Here is a 20,696-nt window from a genome sequence, read left to right as displayed (position 1 = left end):
TCTGTTTCCTTATTTATTTTCATTTGGATGATCTCTTCATTGGTGTAAGTGAGGTGTTAAAGTCCCCCACTATTATTGTGTTACTGTCGATTTCCTCTTTTATAGCTGTTAGCAGTTGCCTTATGTATTGAGGCTCTCCTATGTTGTGTGCATACATATTTATACTTGTTATATCTTCTTCTTGGATTGATCCCTTGATCATTATGTAGTGTCATTCCTTGTCTCTTGTAACGTTCTATATTTTAAAGTCTATTTTATCTGTTATGAGAATTGCTACTCGAGCTTTCTTTTGATTTCCATTTGCATGGAATATCTTTTTCTATCCCCTCACTTTCAGTCTGTATGTGTCCCTAGGTCTGAAGTGGGTCTCTTGTAGACAGCATATATATGGGTCTTCTTTTTGTATCCATTCAGCAAGCATGTGTCTTTTGGTTGGAGCATTTAATCCATTCATGTTTAAGGTAATTATTGATATGTATGTTCCTATGACCGTTTTCTTAATTGTTTTGGGTTGTTCTTATAGATCTTTTTCATCTCTTGTGTTTCCCACTTAGAGAAGTTCCTTTAGCATTTATTGTAGAGCTGGTTTGGTGGTGCTGAATTCTCTTAGCCTTTGCTTTTCTGTAAAGCTTTTGACTTCTCCATCAAATCTGAATGAGATCCTTGCTGGGTAGAGTAATCTTGGTTATAGATTCTTCCCTTTCATCACTTTAAGTATGTCATTCCACTCCCTTTTGGCTTGTAGAGTTTCTCCTGAGAAATCAGCTGTTAACCTTACGGGAGTTCCCTTGTATGTTATTTGTCATTTTTCCCTTGCTGCTTTCAATAATTTTTCTTTGTCTTCAATTATTGTCAATTTGATTACTATGTGTCTTGGCGTATTTCTCCTTGGGTTTATCCTGTATGGGACTCGCTGTGCTTCCTGGACTTGGGTGGCTATTTCCTTTCCCATGTTAGGGAAGTTTTCAACTATAATCTCTTCAAATATTTTCTCTGGTCCTTTCTCTCTCTCTTCTCCTTCTGGGACTCCTATAATGTGAATGTTGTTGCATTTAATGTTGTTCCAGAGGTCTCTTAGGCTGTCTTCATTCCTTTTCATTCTTTTTTCTTTATTCTGTTCCGCAGCAGTGAATTCCACCTTTCTGTCTTCCAGGTCACTTCTCCGTTCTTCTGCCCCAGTTATTCTGCTATTGATTCCTTCTAGGGTAGTTTTCATTTCAGTTATTGTATTGTTCATCTCTGTTTGTTTGTTCTTTAATTCTTCTAGGTCTTTGTTAAACATTTCTTGCATCTTCTCGATCTTTGCCTCCATTGTTTTTCCAAGGTCCTGGATCATCTTCACTATCATTATTCTGAATTCTCTTTCTGGAAGGTTGCCTATCTCCACTTCATTTAGTTGTTTTTCTGGGGTTGTCTCTTGTTCCTTCATCTGGTACATAGCCCTCTGCCTTTTCATTTTGTCTATCTTACTGTGAATGTGGGTTTTGTTCCTCAGGCTGCAGGATTATAGTTCTTCTTGCTTCTTCAGTCTGCCCTCTGGTGGATGAGGCTATCTAACAGGCTTGATGGGAGGGACTGGTGGTGGGTGGAGCTGACTGTTGCTCTGGTGGGCAGAGCTCAGTAAAACTTTAATCCACTTGACTGTTGATGGGTGGGGCTTGGTTCCCTCCCTGTTGGTTGCTTGGCCTGAGGCAACCCAACACTGGAGTCTACTGGGGCTCTTTGATGGGGCTAATGACAGATTCCGGGAGGGCACATGCCAGGTAGTACTTCCGAGAACTTCTGCTGTCAGTGTCCTTGTCCCCATGGTGAGCCACAGCCACCTCCCCGCCTCTGCAGGAGACCCTCCAACACTAGCTGGTAGGTCTGGTTCTGTCTCCCCTGGGGTCACTGCTCTTTGCCCTGGGTCCCGATGCGCACACTACTTTGTGTGTGCCCTCCAAGATCGGAGTCTGTGTTTCCCCCAGTCCTGTCAAAGTCCTGCAATCAATTCCCACTAGGCTTCAAAGTCTGATTCTCTAGGAATTCTTCCTCCTGTTGCCGGACCCCCAGGTTGGGAAGCCTGACGTGGGGCTCAGAACCTTCACTCCATTGGGTGGATTTCTGTGGTATACGTGTTCTCCAGTCTGTGAGTCACCCACGCAGCAGTTATGGGATTTGATTTTACTGTGATTGTGCCCCTTCCACCATCTCATTGTGGCTTCTCCTTTGTCTTTGGATGTGGGGTATCTTTTCTGGTGAGTTCCAGTGTCTTCCTTTCAATGATTGTCCAGTAGCTAGTTGTGATTCTGGTGTTCTTGCAAGAGGGAGTGAGAGCACGTCCTTCTACTCCGGCATCTTTTTGAGTTTATTTTTTCAACACTCCTGTTTGTATTGACTCATTAGACTCAAAGGACACCAAAATTCTAGCCCAGTGGCCCTCCTAGCATTTTGGTGTTTTGCAGAAACACGAGGGGAGCAAAAAGTTTCATTCACATGCAGTGTGCTTCTACATTCTAGACCTGAAAGACGTAATTTTCAGACTGTAGTCAGCTGTGTGTTCATTTGCATATTTGGTGTCAAAGACTAGTTCTGATTACAATATGTTCCTTACAAAAATTCATTTAGTTAAAATTCCTGGACCCCCTGGTCATTCTCTGGCTTACCACCTTGTTTATTTCCTTCATGGCACTTGTGATGGCTTTTGTGATGTTCTGTTTTTTTAAATTTCTTCTTGTTTGCTCCTCCCATTAATACTGTAAATTCTGAGTGATCACATATTTTACTCAGTGTTCAGCACAGTGTCTAAAACAGGAGGTGTGTAATCGATATGTTTCGAATGAATATCCAAAGTTGAGCCATCTGTCTGACCAGCTTTCTCTGAGATACTAAATGTAATGATCCAGCATGTCTGCAGATTTATAATCATCTTATGGAACGAGGTGTGTTGAAATGGCAGCAAACACTGGTTCTGAGCTTTAAGATATACCAGGTACTGTTCAAAGTACTTCACAAGTAGTATTATTCCCATTTTACAGATGAGAAAACTGATTTGAACCTACCCTGTCTCCAGGGTCCCGTCACTCAACTACTACGTGTACAGGTTACTGAAATGAAAGCTGTCACTCACTTTTTCAGGTTATAAAAAGCAGGGTTTAGTACATAATACAATAGAATATTTTTCAGCCATGAAAAGGAATGAAGTACTGATTCATGCCACAACTTGGATAGACCGTGAAAACATTATGCTAAGTGAAAGAAGCCAGACATAAAAGGTCATATATTATTGTGTGATTCCATTTATATTAAATATCCAGAATAGGGAAATTCTTAGAGACAGAGCAGATTAGTGGTTGCCAGGGGTTAGAGGGAGAATGAGGGATAACTCTCAATGGGATACAAGGTTTCTTTTTGGGGTGATGAACATATTTGGGAACTTGGTTGCACAACATTGAGTGTACTAATAGCTACTGATTATTCACTTTGAAACGGTTAATTTTATGTTATGTGAATTTCATGTTTATTTAAAAAAAAAACAGGATTTAATGCTTGGCACTCACCAACTTTCACTGTTCCACCTTGAGGCTTTTCCACGAACAGGGTGGACAGCTGATTGTTGGCATTCTGCTTATCCTGGTCCTCCCCTGACGGTGATTCGCCAACAGACCATTCTAATGAGCAGAAAGGAGGAAAAGGATCATTCCAGGGCCAGGTTCTTCTTGGGCAGACTTACCTGGGTTTGTTGTTCCTGTCGATGCTGAAGCTTCTCTTTGTCTAATTAACCTGGATAAATATAACATCTTTCTTTCTATCCACCTCCCCGACAGCCATCAGTAGAGAGTGACAGATTCCCATTCTTACAGGGATATCTCTTCCACGATGGGATCAAGGAACATTTTCTAATTCCTAGAAATAGCAAAACTTTTCAGGAAGGTTGTTACTCTTTCCTAGCAGACAAGTTTCCTTTGTTTCCCAATCCTGCCTGTCCCCTGATAAATAATGGTGGGCAGCTATGAAAGCAGTATTCTCATTGTTTTTCCAGGTGACTGGCTATAACGTCATGTCTATACAACATCTGAGTTGGAAAAGACTAAAGGGATGGATCAGTTTGCAGCTCAAGTGGGAAAGGTCAGACAAACAAGCCTGGCCTTGAATTTCTAGATGTCTCACTGTTGTATGACTAGATAATTCTATTTGGGTTGTATAGATGTGGCCATAGTTTGACAAGTAACAGATCATGACCTGCAGGCACAGATTTCAAGAATTCTAGGAGCGTCTTGAAAGGGAAGAAAAAAGCTAGAAAAACAGAAAGAAAAATAAACTCTTTGAGGCTTTCCCATGAAGACAGACAAGCTGGAAATGAAGTTTATTTTGCATTTTCTAGTTTTCACTCCAGGTGCTTAGAAGGTATTAATCAGCAGTCAACTCCAATGAAGAGGGTAGGAGAGAGAACGGTAGAAAGTTCCCCTGTCTCTGAGAACTGAATGAAGAGAAGTTCCGTTTTAGCCACTTAATAACTGGAAGAAAAATGCGTGGGTTGCCAACTCTCAACCTGTTAATGTTCCTTGAAAAGGAGGAAATGTAGATTTAGTTATTCTAGTTCCCATGTATCAATCATGCTTAGTATTCCTATTCATAGGCCATCATTTTCACAATGAAGTTAGGCAACATAGTCACATGATCACACAATCTAAAAAATTACCCAAATTGATGTGAAAATTTTATGTTGTGTGTAATTGTAATATTCATAGTAATAGCAAATAGTGGCCATTAATGTTTGGAACAAGAGGACAAGGATTTTTTTTGTTTTGTTCATTTCTATATCTGCGTCTGCAAAAATGCCTGGCCCATAAGACTCCCATAGCAGGATAATAGTAGGCCCTCAAACAAATTTGTTGAATGAATAAATGAAAGAAATAAATAACCATCCAGAATTGTGGCTCCATGCAGAATTTGGAGGTGTTCTTTCAACTGTGTGTAAATTTCCACAAAAATATGAATTATTATCTAATGTTGATACATCCCAGGAATGGTGATTTTAAAAGTCTCTTCATCTCTGTGTATTTGCCAAATGTTAAAAATGATAGTGATAATGAAACAAATGAACCTGTGGTATACGTGACTAGATTCCTGAATTTGTGTGTGTGTGTGTGTGTGTGTGTCATGCAAAACTAATTGTTTCTCAATGCATTAGTTTTCTAGTCAGAGGAATGTAATAAAAGATTGCTATAAACGCTACAAACTGAATAAAACCAAGATTAGAATCAAATACAGCTTCAAGAAATGAGGTCATTAGTGATTACTATATTAGGATGGGGTCGGGATGCCTTGCTTCTGGCGTGTGCTCACCTGAATCTTTTCTTTCCAGGGCCCGACTACCCGAACCTGAAAGGAAAGCGTGATTTGGATGATACAAGGGGTAGGGGGAGAAAATGGAGTGCTGACTTCAACCTTCTCGGATCCCCCAAATCCTGTCTCTTTTCATGATGGGGAGAAAAAAAGCTAGAAGTTGGCTTGGATGGAAAATCAGTAGGGCTTTAATTTTGAAAACGTCTATAAAAAGTATGTGTTTTATTTAAAAAATAATAAAAAAATTTTAAAAAATCCAAATATCTAAAGAACAGGGGAAAAGAGTATATAGCCGGAAATGAAAGAGACTTTTGCCCCTAAAATTTATACCCAAGAGTTACTACTTTTATTTATTTCACAAAGAACCTAGGGGCAGGACAGGAATAAAGACACAAAGAAAGCCTCTTTTTAAAGTTTCTCACGTTAAAAACAAGAAATTGCCATTAAAGCCAACATTTTCCCGCTTTGGCAAGACCTGAGTCCCCTGCTCTGAGCGTTGTCTCATCGAGGTGCCCTGTCGGTTCATTATCTTTACTGTCACTTAGTAATAAATTACAAAGTGGGGAAAGGGGTTGGAATCATCCTAACCTGGAGGCAGGGCACCAGGCGGGGAGGCTTCCTCTTCATCTGAAATAAGAAAGAGGAATAAAAAGTTAAGGAGAAAAGACCTTCATCCCGAGTATCCTGAGAAAAGAGAAATCTGCAAAAGAAGAAGAGAAACTACACAAAACACTTAACTGATGACTAAGCCTTAGAAGACTTTCCACCTGAAAGACTAGACTTCAGGATTTAAGGCAAAAGAGAAAAATAAACAAATAAAAGGGTGAGAGAGTTGGGTAATCCCAATGAAAGTAGCTTTAAAAATGGTACTCTATGCAAACGTTTTATATAATTGTAAGCTAGGAAAAAAATTAATGCTAAAAATCTAACCCTGATGACATCAGCAGTGGAGGTGGTTTTCGAGTTCTTATTTTGTAGCCAAAGTCACTGACAGCATAATTCATATACCGCATTCATTTGGACACAGACATGAAAGCATATGTTTTTATATAATTTGAAAACTCAATACCCCCAGAAAACCTTATAATTAATTCCCCTTCTATATTTAGGTAACAAAAGTCAACATTAACTAGTGTAAATCAATTTGTCATACTTACTAAGTTCACCAATAATTATTATAGGGACTTTATCTGTTTTTTTCCCAAGATTATATTGGTGTTAGCCAATATAATTTGAAAAACATTTACCAATTTGTAAAATATTTACAAATATTTTATATATGTGTAAAATATTTACCCATTTGTAAAATTCAAAAGATGCCTTGTAGTGTTTGTGCAAAGACACTGAATATTCCCTTTTCTAAAATGTCTAAATTTCAAAGTGTCTTACATTTTAGATGCTTAAATAGGTATTTGGTGTTATCTGAACCTCTGCCTCTTCCCTCTCAAAGCATGAAGACTAGTGTTAGTGTAAATAATAATAATCTTTGTATTTAAAATATTAGAATAATTACGGGTTTCAAAATGTGAACTTAAATGACTATATAAAATAGGATACAGAAAACAAATGCACATGACTGCTAATTAAAAAGTGCTTTAAAAATTTCTGACAAGAGGTAAAAGGGCACAGGCATAACCTATTAGTATATTTACAACATATGTTATTTACTAGTCTGAAATTTCTTAAACTGTCAACCAGAGATATGTTTTGTTACTTTTTAACAAAATAACTAATGTAATATATATAGAACCTTAATGTCATATCTTCAGAACCCAAGAGGCGATTCACTGGATACTGTGGGATTCGGGATTCTTCAGAGGAAGCTTTCTGTGGTCAAAGAAGCTTGCAAAACGCTAGGCTAAATAAAGTTAAATGCTTGTGTTTTATTGTATTGTTTGTGTGCTTTTACCGAAGGATATCTCAAAGCCATCAGTGTGCTCATGTGTGTTGGCACTGGGGATGGAGATAAGAAATGATACACTATTAACATTTCGCAAACTTAGTTCACATTTGAATCCTTTTCTCCTGGAATGTCCATTAACTTTCCACAAAATCTTGCATTTGGGGAAGTATAGGTATTTCTGAGCTCTTAGAGGAATTCTGTATTTCAGAAGACTGCTAAACAATTAAAATTTTACATAACCAAAAATAAAATACCTTGCAATTTTTCTATTTTATTTGCCGTACATTTAACTCAGTATGTAGTATTTTATTCTTGACACCTATTTGAAGGCCTTTATTTACTAAACTATGTAAAGAATCTTGATCTAAAGTCCTGTAAAAATTCTTGAAAATGAAGTTTTAAAACTAACCACATTCTAGAAAGGAGCTTCCTTTGTTATATATAAACTAGAAACTAGAATCATTTTTAGTCAGATGAACACTTCATTTTATACAGGTTTTGTGGTTGTTTGCTTTGTGCACAGTGCCTAATAAACCCTTGAGTTAATTGTTTAGAATGCAAAATGATTGGGAAAAGAGTGTTCACACACGTTCATAAAACTAAAGTGAAAAGAGAAGCCATTTTTTCAAGCAAACATTTGATGGGTGAGTAGTTTCAAAGTCCACTAAATGTTAAGACTATGTGGGGGACATACACAACTATTTTAGACTATTAAGACAACACATATGAAAGCAGTGCTTCAAAGTATCATAAAAGATACTCTAGATGATCCAACATTATTTCCAAACAGTAATTACTTCTCAGTGGGCAATATTTGAGTCATTGTACATGCATTTTCAAATTTACTGAAGTGCTAGAAAAATACAGTTGACGAGGGGCAACATTTATTGTTTCCCTTCTTTTAAATGTAGTTTTGGGAAGTTTCCTGGTGGCCTAGTGGTTAGGATTCTGGGCTTTCACTGCAGTGGCCTGGGTTCAATCCCTGGTCCGGGAACTGAGATCCTGCAAGCCGCATAGTACGTCCAAAATAAATACAAATTTTAAAAATAAATAGAAAAAAACCAAAATGTTGATATTTAAATAAATACATAAATAAAAGTAGTTTTGGTCCTGGCATCCCCTTAGATTGGGAAATATAGCTAAGGTGTTGGGATTCTGACCCCAAATACCTGAAAAGTTGCCTGGTTGAATTTGGTTGAGTTGGTTAAGAATGAGAGGTTTAATTGTTCTTATTTACCATAGAAAGGTTCTACTGCTATGAGGGAAACTGAATATCCAAACCTTCTGGGTTACGCGTGATCCAACATCACATATATGAAAGGCATGGCATCATACAAAGAACATTTTCAAACAAAAAATAAAATATATGTCATATTTTCTTGTTTTCGATTTAAAAGTGACTACAGTGATGATGAAAACTTAAACATCTATTTTTGGCTCTTTAGAATACGGCCTACATGACACCACGGACCGAAAGCGACAGACTTATCTTCCCTAGCTATGTAGAAGGGAAATTTACCAAAATATGTCTTTAAGTCATGGGAAAATAGCATTTATAAAACCATAAAAATGATTCTTTCAACACAGAAGTTCCCAATGAAGAACACCTGGAAAGTAGGGAAAGAACTTGGTCTCATATTACAAGCCTGGAATTTTTGGGGGGTCCACAGAAGGAAATCTGGAATGTGAGGGAGAGAACGCCAGAGACAGTGGAACGTATACATTCCTATAAATCTCCAAGCTCTCTTGGGCATAAAATAACTTCTACCTATGGCTGACTTAAATCGCCTTTTTAAATCAATTTTTAAAGTATATGTACTTGGGACAATTGTTGAGATTTTAGAATAAAAGCATATAAAATTAAAATGTACTATAAACAAACCTCAGTTAAATACTGATACAATACCTTGTTTGATGTAGACAAATTTATGAATTCCTCAAGCAGAGTAATCAGTTGTAGTAAATATTGGCATATGTTACCAAAATAATAACAGCAACAAAAACAACCACATATAGAAGGCAATAACAAAAACAACTAACGTTAATTCAACATGTTGTGAGACATTTGATTAATTTATCATATTTTCTGAATGAGAAGACACATGTCTCCATGCTTTGGTGCTTCTGAAATCAGGATTCATCTTACCATAAATACGTTTATTTAATGAGTTTTTTTCTCCCCCAAATCTATTAAATCAATGTTGTATTTTATAATCGTTGTGTTTTAAAATCGTGAAGTACAGTGATATTAATTTTAAACAAAGTGCATTACAAAGAAATCATGTAGTTGGAATACACAGGTAAAGCAGAGACATTTTAGTAGATGGTTGATTGTCTGATACCTAAAGGTAAAATGGCACAAAAATATTTTAGCATGCTAGTAAGGAGTACCAAGATAAAGATACTGCAGATGTAAAGGGACCTAAATGAAGAAAAACCTTAATCATTCTTTTAATTAAAAAAAATCATAGCATGTAGGAGAAGTTCGCTGGAACTTCTGCTGATTCACTTCCTCATCTGACAACCACATTCATGCCAAAAGAATCTTCATCTCAAATTATGAGATCATTAATACACACAGGGTTCATTCATGATAGTTTGTGGCAATGTTAGTGATGATGCCTGGGAAAAGAAAGTAAGTTTTTACTTCCATTGCAACAATTACCAAGGGCAGTAATTTTTCTGGAAGGAAAATAAAAAGAGGCAGTAACTATCCCAATTGGGCTTACCCAAAAATATACCGACTATAAACTGATAAATTACAAAATTAAAAATAAAAAATTGGGACTTCCCTGGTGGCACAGTGGTGAAGAATCCGCCTGCCAGTGCAGGGGACACGGGTTCGAGCCCTGGTCCCGGAAGATCCACATGCCATGGAGCAACTAAGCCCACGCACCACAACTACAGAGCCTGCGCTCTAGAGCCCGCCAAGCCACAACTACTGAGCCTGCGCGCCTAGAGCCGGTGCTCCCCAACAAAAGAAGCCCCCGCTTGCCGCAACTAGAGAAAGCCCACACGCAGCAACAAAGACACAACGCGACCAAAAATAAAAAAATTAATTAATTAAAAAAAGTCATCTTTAAAAATAAGTAAAAAATAAAATAAAAATCGAAATTTATGTATTAGAATTTAGGCATTAAAATGAGCATGATCTTCAAAGTATTCTCTGATTCTAATGCCGCTAGTTCACATGGAACCACTAGTAGGACCAGTTTTGAAACATCCCACAGGGCTAATTGTTAAGGCATAGAAGAGACTCAGTCTCATTATCCTGTGTTCACACATATGGTGTTTGTTGATCAAGAAAAAAGGTATGATCCCACTTGAGCACCCACATTATTCTCCACCCATGGCCCTCCATGACAATTGTCTGCTTCCAAAGCTGAAATGCACTGTCCTCTGCTGATAGTTGTTCTCCACTCTAAAGTCCCCTAAAGTTGGCTCTAGGAGGGCAGGACCCAGCACCCAGACCTGCCCCTGGCATTTAGCCAACACTCAGTGAATACTTGAGATGAATAAATGAACATTAGAATAGAAGGCAGATCTTTGGCTCCATTGAAGGTATAGAAAATTCTCTATACTTAGCTTTCTATTGAATTGCTACCTGTGATTATTCTGGAAGAATTCTAAGCCACAGCAGCATTATTTTTTCAAGGACATTATCTCTCAGTATGATCACTCTGAAAGGGATCTGCATATCTAAATTCTCATGTTGCTGTTTGGTTAAACCCATTTCTTTATTGTCATCTCTGTCATTTCAACTCCAAGACAAAGTGGGCAGTATTAGAGAACAGGATACCTGGATGGACAAGTCCAGAGGCAAACAAGCAAATAATAAACCCCTTCCTGAGAAATCAGCTGTTTACCAGAAACTCTCAGTAAATGTGAAAAGTTGGCAAATCTAACCACGAACACTACGTGTAAGATTGATATCAGAACCAAACAACATTCTGCGGCTACAAAAAAATTTTCAGAACATTTCCAGCCTGTCACAGAATGATTCAGTCAATCTGGGAAAGATACTGAGGCTGCATGGCTATGAATGATGTTCTTAAAAGTGAGAGTCTTGGAGCTATTAATTGAATATATGTCAACTAATTCGATAGGGCACTAACTAAAGTGCTGAAAATGTTCTATCCAGCCGTGACCATTTTCAATAGCATTAAGTGAGCTGATCTTACAATATACAGCACTGGCATCCCATTCCAAATCTTATTGACTAAGAGTATGCATGGGATGTTCACCCTCCTGCCCAGCAAATGGAAATGAAAATCCATCTAGATTACCATTGTCTGTATGATGAGCCGCTAAGCCAGCATGGAAATTCAACTGATCATTCATTCTACAGGTATTTATTAGGAGATCACCATATGCAGCTCTCTGCCAGCTGCTGGAAGAAATGAGATAAGGAGCCCAAAGAGTGTTAAGACACAGTGCCTGACCCTCACAAAGCTTACAACATGTTAGGAAAAGGAGTGAAACATTAATATGGGATTAAGTGAAGGAAAGGGTGATTTCATGACAGAAGCAATCAGTCCAAGGAAAAGCAGGAGGAAGAAAGGGAAGTGAAGGTGCGTTAGGATGCTCAGGGGAAAGATGCACAAAGGAGTGACACTTGACTTGAACGGTTCTGTAAATTTCATTTTTCTTTCTTCTTCTTCTTTTTTTTTTTAATACATTAATTTTCTTTCAAAAAAACACACAATTAGATAGACTGAGGGTTGGGGGAGGGTGGAGGACAGGGATTCTAGTGTAAGCTGGAGGGCAGCTCTGTTGCACCTGTCAATCTTGTTTATGCTGATGCAAGAATTCTTTCTCAACCAGGGCTATTCATAATAGCAATGACTAGTGTGTCTACTTTTCACTTGGGTATTTTCTTTGAAACTTCCCTGTCCTTGATAAAAGTAAGTAATGGTTGAAGGGGTTTGTATATTTAGAAATAACTTCCATCACCTACCTTCTTTATTTAGGGATGTCACTTTCTATCCTAAATTGATTTGCTTTCTAGGCATGTAGAGCAAATACATACGTGGCAGTTTATGTACCTGGGCACATGACTGCATGTGGCCATGACCTTGTTTCACTTCTGCAAATGTCAGGAAAAAAATGCTACTAATTTCAGGATGACTTTCTTGGTCATCTGACCTTGCTCTTTCATCATATCGTGTTCTGGTGAGGAAAAGGGTTTTTGTTGATTGGTAGACTGGTTGGTTGGTTGATTTTAACTTACAGAGAGCCATTTTCGCATTTAAGCATACAAATATAATATGATTTTCAGATTAAGGGTCAGGCGCAGGCTTTGTTTAAACTTTTGACAGTTTGCCTTCTGGGATTACATCATCTGCTCTGTTGGTTGAGCCTTACAGCCTGGTCCAAGCACCTTTCCACATTTGGAAACAGAGGTGTATGCCATCAGCCTTGTAAAGGAGAATGTTGTAATAACTTCAGCCAGGATGTCCAAACCTCCTTGAACCCATCTCATGGAAGGAGTTCTAGGAGTTTGCACTGTTTGCATTCCATAGGCAAATAACCTTCAGACTGTGGCCCATGTGGCCAGGATTAGCATTCATGTTACTATTCACGGAGCCACTGAAGGTCAAGGACAAAGTAAGTATACTAACACTATGTGTTCATTTATGAGAGTTGTAAATTCAAGTTAGCTGAGGAAAAGTGGTCCAACGTACTGAAAAAAAAATATTTTACTAATATATAGAAGACAAAGATATCATAGGAATTAGTTAATGAAATATGACATAGTAAGAACAAAGAGATGCTTAACATGCTTTTGAGTGGTGTCCAGAAAAAAAGAGAAAGGTCTTATTGTAGTCAAGAAATAATGGGTTATTCCAGAATCTAAACTATGTTACTCAGTGCACAAATAAAAAATAAATTTTTTAAATGATGATACAAACATACAAAGCAAAATTGTCAGGTCTACCTCTGTGAAAACTTTCTTCTATAGAAGACTAATGCTCCTTTACTTAAGACAAATGGTCAGTAGTGACAATGACTTCCTCCATGGGGAGACAAAGGAATTAGTAGTTCATGGATCCATGAAAAAGTATATGATAAAGGTTATTCATTTTCTAAAACTGGACTACCTCCATATAAAGTGAAAATAGAATAATAGGACAGAAACAAATGTTTCCAATTCAATAAGGAATAACGTGACGTTTGCTTAAGATTATATTGTCCCTCTATATAAATCATTATATAAATCTCCATGAACACAAATGTTACAAAATGAGATGCTAGTTTTCAAAATTACTAGTGAAACCTGGAACCGTTTACACAGTAACATGAAAACATTAAATTAAAAAAAATCTGGGTAATTAAGATAATTTTCCAAATTGGTGTAATCCCAAGAAGACCAGACACCTCTTTTCCTTCACATGCACATGGGAACTTGGAAACTACAAATAAATTTGCTGGCATCTCAACAACTGCTTGTGATATTTTTATCATTGTTGTTTTTCTTTTAAAAATGTAATGAAAACTGATCAAAGCACCATCCGTCATTATGCTGATTGGGTTATGCAGATAAGATGCAAAGGAAGAACCCTAATACACACTGATGAAAGATAATGCAGAGGAATTCTATGGGGCCTCCATGGCAATCATTACTGAGCTCTTTCTGCTTCTAACTTTGGTGAATTCAGCCTCACTTTCCCTCCCTCCAACTCACCTTTTGCTGGTGAAGTTCCGGCCTGCTTCTCTTTATTTGGTTCTGTGTGGAAAGTACAAACACATTTTTAAAAGTATCTTAAAGAAAGCATTTTATTGTGTGATGAGCAACAGGGTGGAGGTGGGGAGAGAGGAAATTAATAACAGAACAGAGCACAAATGATGCTATATCCTCCTTTATTATGCTACACGTGAATTACAAATTGGGGAATTATAACGTAGAGTCACGTTAAACTTAATAAAAGTAGTTAACAAATCTGATCATTTTGGGGAAAAGTATACATGGAAACACGTAACAGATTTTGTTAAAATAGCTTAGCTATGCTGGGAACATATTATAACATGCTGGTATGGAAAGAGTATAAAATATAGATCACTTCATTTTAGATCCCAACAAGGGACAACTTCTTTTTTTTTTTAACTCATTCTTTTTTTTTCCATGTATTTATTTTTTTATTTTTGGCTGCGTTGGGTCTTCATTGCTGCACATGGGCTTTTCTCTAGTTGCGGTGAGCGGGGGCTACTTTTCTTTGGGTGCGCAGGCTTCTCATTGCGGTGGCTTCTCTTGTTGCGGTGCGTGGGCTCTAGGTGCACGGGCTTCAGTAGTTGTGGCTCACTAGCTCTAGAGTGCAGGCTTAGTAGTTGTGGCACACGGGCTTAGTTGCTCCGCGGCATGCGGGATCTTCCCGGACCGGGACTCGAACCCGTGTGCCCTGCATTGGCAGGCAGATTCTTAACCACTGCGCCACCAGGGAAACCCTGACATCTGAATCTTAATGAATGAATATGGATAATTTTAGCAGACTTTGGAAGAAGACTTGTTTTAGGAACAGGAGGTCAGTATTGTATAATGAATAGGAAACGTGGCGTAACAAGGGAAACTTTATAGTGGCCCAATGACAGCCGCTGATCTGAAGAGCAGAAGGGAAAGGTTATGTCAGTAATGGCCTGCAGGGTCTCAGTGACCTCAGTGCTGGCAAAAAATAAATCTGTATGTGCAAGGAGAAAACACACCAAAGAAGTTCCTAAGAAGAATGTCACACATCTTACATGGGTTTGAAAGAAAACTAAACTGGAACTTGTCCCTGTTTGAACGAACATGGCACTGAGCCTGTTTCATTTATTTTAACACACAGCAGTACTCTTCTTTACTATGGAAGGATTTTGAGTGTGTGAATCTAGTATTCTTAGCTGGACGGAGGGGATTCCTCTGAGCAGTTAGATTTCTCAAACTGCCCTCCCGAAAATAATCTCTAAAGCAGAAGAGCGTCATATCCTCTTATAAATTTCCATGCAAAAATACCAGCAACTGAAGCCTTACTCAATTCCTGTTTTCACCCAGGCTGGACGGGTCTATGGTGACCTCCTAGCCCTTGGCTTCACACCACATTGTCAATTCAACTAACCTGCATTAAGTCACATACCGCCTTGTGAGGTTCTTACGGTGGTGTCTGATGTTTCAATATGGTGTTTGTATCTTACTTAATTGTTCTCTGTGCTGTATTTCATTTCCTACTTGGCTGTAAGCAAACTGAATACAGGGAAATATTTCCTACTTAGAATTCCTCGACTACATCTGGTAGAGTACGTTTGCATCTAGCTAGCAATAAGTATTTGATAGGTAGCTCTGTATCCTTCTGAAGGGTTAGAGTAGAGGTGTACACATGGTAAATATCCTGTGAATAACACTTGAATGGATGCCAGTTTCTCATCTTGTTTAGGAGGAAGAGTGACGAGAGAGGGCACTTTGGTGTCTTCGTGGAAAATGCATGTAATTTTGGTTGCCCCCACCCGGGGGGCTGAGCAGACAAATGGTTCTGGAGATTCCACTTGGGCTTGCCATTCTTTTTTTAAATTTCTGGCTGCATTGGGTCTTCATTGCTGCATGCAGGCTTTCTCTAGTTGCGGCGAGCAGGGGCTGCTCTTCGTTGCGTGGGCTTCTCATTGCGGTGGCTTCTCTTGTTGTGGAGCACAGGCTCTAGGCATGCAGGCTTCAGTAGGTGCATCACACGGGCTCAGTAGTTGCGGCACATGGACCCTAGAGCACGTGGGCTTCAGTATTTGTGGCACGCGGGCTCAGTAGTTGTGGCATGCGGGCTCAGTAGTTGTGGCGCACGGGCTTAGTTGCTCCGCGGCATGTGGGATCTTCCTGGACCAGGGCTCAAACCCGTGTCCCCTGCATTGGCAGGCAGATTCTTAACTACTGCACCACCAGGGAAGTCCTGGGCTTGCCATTCTTCTAATCCTGTTCTCCTCCTTAGGTGTTGGTGGATATAAAAGCAGGCTTTACCTGTCGTGTTGCTGGGCACTACCTCTACCTGCCAAGGAGTTCACTGGAACTCTTTATTGCTTGCTTTTCTGTTGCCCCCTGCTGGACAACAGGGTACAAGGACTGGAGAAGTTGTCACTGATGTTCAGCCTTGGAGGCCACCAAACCTTCCTGGAAACTCCCCTAGGAGTTTCTGGAGGTGCTTGATGGTGACATAGTTCAAGTAAGGAAAGGGCCGCTCATCTTCCAGGACTGAGGTAGGATCACCCCACTCTCACAAGAAAGATGTGGGCTTTGTTTGCCTTTAGTTATGTGTGAAAAATCACCGTGAATCCTTCAGCCCCTTGGACACTCAGCCTCCACAATGCTAAAGCATGGGCGTAACAACTTTGGCATAACTTCAAAGGTCTTATAAGTATATGACGTGCCATCCAAGTCAGATTAATGTAAGAAAGTTATATAAACACAAGGTATGGTTATTATTACAAACCTATAAGAACTGTGGTCATCCAACTTCTCCATGGGAGTTGGGTTAAAGTTCACAGCCTCAATGGAGGCCAACTCATGCTGGGATGGATGTTCCGTATTTGCGGCCCAAACATATAAGGCCATGTTTTTACTCACCTTCCCGGGGTGGAGCTGGTGCTGGGGCCAGCACTTCATTTTCTGGAAATGTAAAGAGTAATGGAAGTGTTAGTCTCATTTATCCTGAGAAAAGATATTTTCCACAGCCCCAGGCTCTGTTCATCTCCAGGCAGCCATCTTCTCTGGACTGACGAGAAGAAAAGCATCAACTCAAGACACACTGCCTTTTGGTGTATGGTGTGAGGTGAGGATCTAAATGTGGTTTGAAGATGTGTGGACTTCCAGGAGGGGCAGAGTTTAGTGACGGATAGAGCGCAGGTAAAATGGGCGTGCAGACGTTCTTCCACTTAGTTATCCCCTCCGGCAGCAGGTGGGGCATTTAATGCATTGAGCCTGTTTCCCTTCTCTGGAAAAATGGACACAACACCTATCTCATATGCATAGGGTTGCTGTGAGGACGAAATGAGACACAGCGAGTACCAAGCACGTCCCTTAGAGCCTAAGGTGCTCTGTAAATGAGACCCTACTTTCCCCAGAGTGCAAGGACAGTGCAGCATCTCTGACACCATCCTGCCCTCATGAGACATACTTTCTGAATGACGATGAGACCAAAGTCCTCTGGCTTTGCAGCGTTTCCTTTTATTACAAAGCAAATCACTGTTCAGAACCACTATGCTGTTCTGTGAAACAGAATCAACCCCCTTCACAGTCACAGTCATTTCTGGAAGTTTGTATGCCTGGAGCAGATTTTCGCCTACACTTATGCAAAGGTTTCATAGCTCTGGTTTTGAGGTTTTTATCCTAGGCTTTGGATATCCAGGATTATAGAGCAGTCTGGTGGTAAAGTCTGTTAAAGAAACTTTTTTTAAAGAATATACTATGTCCAAGTAGCTAAAGGCATATCCTATGACCAACGGGCATAGAATTTCCCCTGCTGAATCCCCATGGATGCCCAGAACAGGGACTTAGTGATGGGTATGTGAGCCAGCTGCTACTACTCCAGGGCAGGAAGAGGTAGGTGATCTTTTTTTTTTTTTTTTTTTTGTGGTATGCAGGCCTCTCACTGTTGTGGCCTCTCCCGCCGCGGAGCACAGGCTCCGGACGCGCAGGCTCAGCGGCCATGGCTCACGGGCCCAGCCGCTCTGCGGCATGTGGGATCCTCCCGGACCGGGGCACGAACCCGTGTCCCCTGTATCGGCAGGCGGACTCTCAACCACTGCGCCACCAGGGAAGCCCTGAAGGTGATCTTTTTAAAAATACTTTCTGTTTGATAAGTAAATACCAAAGAAAAGTTTTTGTAGTATAGACACACTGCGGGATCCCAGGAGTTTTATCTTTGTCCAGATCTAGGATTTTCCACATTTTTTCCACAAGTGGCTCTTTCCAAGCAAAGAGGACAATACCTCACAACAAGTAGTTTGGCCTGAGAGTGATCACTGCGCAGGCCAAGTGCCCCGCTTTAGTCTAGGCAGGCTGCGAGGAGACAGAAGCAGGAGTAGCCTGCACTGCAGCAGCAATCAGGGGAGGAGTGATGCAGGGCTGCCAGGAAACGGCAATGTCATCTTTCATCACTAATTTTTTGTGCTGGGTACAAATTCCAATTTATTGTTTAAAAATACATGATTACCGTATTTTCACTCAGATGATCATAAACAAGTATTTACGATTTACTAATGGGGGGGGGGGGGATCTAACCAAAGGAGGAAAGACATATCACCTAACAGACAGGCAGAAGATAATGTGGTCAACGTGATGTGGTTTGAAGATACGGTGATAGCACAAGTGTCCCGGACATGGCACACCAGAAACACTTTCGTTTCTTTGCCACGTCATGAAAGGATCTTTCCTGCCAGTGTCAACCGGGAGACGAAACCCTCTGTCAAAGCATTTTATTTTCAGAGATTTGAGTGCAGCAATGGAAATCTCACATTGAGCTCTTGGCTTTGGGTGAGCTGGGGCTACACACAGGTATCAGAATACCGAGAGCAAGGAGGCTATTTCTTTGACACTCTATCTCTTGGACTTGGCCATTGTCATCCAATGTCCATGGACATCTTCCTGGTTCCCTTTAAGACAAGTTTCTCTGCCTTCCAGTCTCTTTTCCCACAGCTGCAGGTTTACTTATGCCACCACTGTGTTTCATCCTGTTATTCTACCCAAGAGGGTCCCTGTTACCTACTAGGTTAGGTCCACACTCTCCAGGTTAAGGGTCAAAGCCATTGTTGACAGGCACCTCCTGCCTCTCCCTCTTCTTAGTGACCCCAGTGGCTCCTGTTCTAGCGTTGGTTTCTCTGTTCACCTTCTGACCTTCCTGCCACTGAGAAGAGTGGTGATCTTCTCCCCAACAGACCTTCTGTTTTTCCTCTACATGTGATTGTGTCAGACAGATCTAGGTTCAAATCCTGACACTACGCCTTACGAGTTGTGTAATTGGGAACAACTCCTTAATCTCTGTCAATTTTGGTGTCCTCATCTGTGAAATAAGGATAACAAGATAAATGACCTCTTAGGGTGCTAATCCTATGTAAAATGCATAGCACAGTTCCTGGCGTGTAGGATAGAGCTCTATAATTTACAGCAATAACTATTACCATTATGAGTCTTTGGCAATCTTGGTCTGTCTTTTTGACATTTCTCTTAAGACTCTCAGAGCTGATTATTCCATTCTGTTCTCGTCCTTTATCCTGGAGGCATTCTGGGTCACCTCATGATACACTATTTATTTCCTAATTATTTTAAAAGTATTTTCCAGTTGTCTCCATATATTTGTGTTTCTCGTCCCTCCCAACTAAACAAAAACACAGATCTTTCATTCCTTTCCTGTCTCCCTGGTACTTCCTCTAACTGCTGAAACCATATTAAATGCAAAATGAATTGATAGAAAAGAATTACGAAGGGTTTCTTTGGTGTCTGTGTGTGAGCTATCAAATTGGCTATTCTTCCCCAGCATCTTTGGAAACAAAGGCTCATTTTGTAAGGGAAGCTGAGGTTGCTTAAAATCCTGTTTGGGGAAAAAAAGGCCAAGGGTGAATTCTAATCAAATGAAGAAAAGAGAACCTTGCTGGACACGGAAACTGTGAAAGTGCCCTGAATGTGAATTCTTCATTTCCATGGTGTCTATAGCCCTAGTGTTCTATGTAACAAATCAGACCAAAATGAGAAGTTAAAGGGCTTAGTTCCACTTCCAGCAAATCCGCAGAACATCCATCGTTAACAGCCAACTGTATCAGACAGTCAGAACTACAGAAACATGAGAGGGTATTAATGCTGCTACATTTTCAGGAGAGCTGCGACAAATACAAGTAGGCAAATGCCTGCCTGCCTGGTGAAGAGGCAGAGCCACAACTTCTCCTGCTTAAAATCATAGAATCCCCATTATTTGACAGCCAGTGAAGGAATAAATAAATAACAACCGTGTATGGGCACCCACTGCATGCACGACCTAGTGTATATTAGCTCTTACAATCCTTACGACGCTATGCAGTCAGTACTATCACTATCCCCACTTTGCGGATGGGAACTGAGGCCCTGTGGGGTCCCACTGCCCATGAAGGGTGGAACCAGGTCGGTGAGAGTCAGCACCTGGCCTCTGCAGGTGGGGGCTGCATTTCCCTTCTCAGCTGCTCACGCTTGTGGAGGCAGAAGTGGCTTGATGGGCTTTTCAGAGATTTTCCTGCATTTTTCCCTGCTGAATCGATCGGTCTGATTGTCATGGCCACAGAGTCTCATTTGGATGTTGCCCTATGGAATGGTGAGTGGAATATGCCTCAATTTCCTCATCTATGTAATAGAAATAATAGCAAAGCCTATCTCAAGGTTTGTTGGCAGGAATGAAGGAGTTCCTGCGGGGCAGGGAATGTGGTAAACATCATATGTGCTTTCTCTCTCTTTTCATGGTTCTCATCATTATGATCATGATTTTACTGT

At 40.1% G+C, this 20,696-nt stretch overlaps 1 protein-coding gene and 1 long non-coding RNA gene across 5 annotated transcripts in view; one reads left to right on the top strand and one right to left on the bottom strand.

Moving 5' to 3' along the window:
• The window catches only part of MYBPC1 (myosin binding protein C1), a gene marked incomplete at its 5' end in the record, with an annotated part of 95,502 nt that overhangs the window by 61,323 nt on the left and 13,483 nt on the right, over positions 1–20,696 (bottom strand). The window contains 5 exons of one of the 4 annotated variants that reach the window (XM_082850050.1): positions 3,540–3,650; positions 5,329–5,364; positions 5,917–5,955; positions 13,917–13,958; positions 16,809–16,850. In XM_082850050.1, coding sequence (XP_082706176.1) covers positions 3,540–3,650; positions 5,329–5,364; positions 5,917–5,955; positions 13,917–13,958; positions 16,809–16,850 — 270 coding nt within the window. The remainder of the gene's footprint in view (positions 1–3,539; positions 3,651–5,328; positions 5,365–5,916; positions 5,956–13,916; positions 13,959–16,808; positions 16,851–20,696) is intronic. The other 3 variants (XM_082850052.1, XM_082850051.1, XM_082850053.1) reach the window with 3 other exon arrangements.
• On the top strand, positions 1,727–6,503 carry LOC309968713. The gene is made up of 3 exons (XR_014326591.1): positions 1,727–1,860; positions 4,022–4,107; positions 5,348–6,503. It is a non-coding gene; the product is annotated as an uncharacterized lncRNA (long non-coding RNA).

Source organism: Leucopleurus acutus, assembly GCF_964270905.1.
Source record: "Leucopleurus acutus genome assembly, chromosome: 11".
NCBI classification, from domain to species: Eukaryota; Metazoa; Chordata; class Mammalia; order Artiodactyla; family Delphinidae; genus Leucopleurus; species Leucopleurus acutus.
The sequence above is the reverse complement of the archived record's forward strand: the minus strand, read 5'-3'. Positions and strand labels throughout refer to the sequence as shown.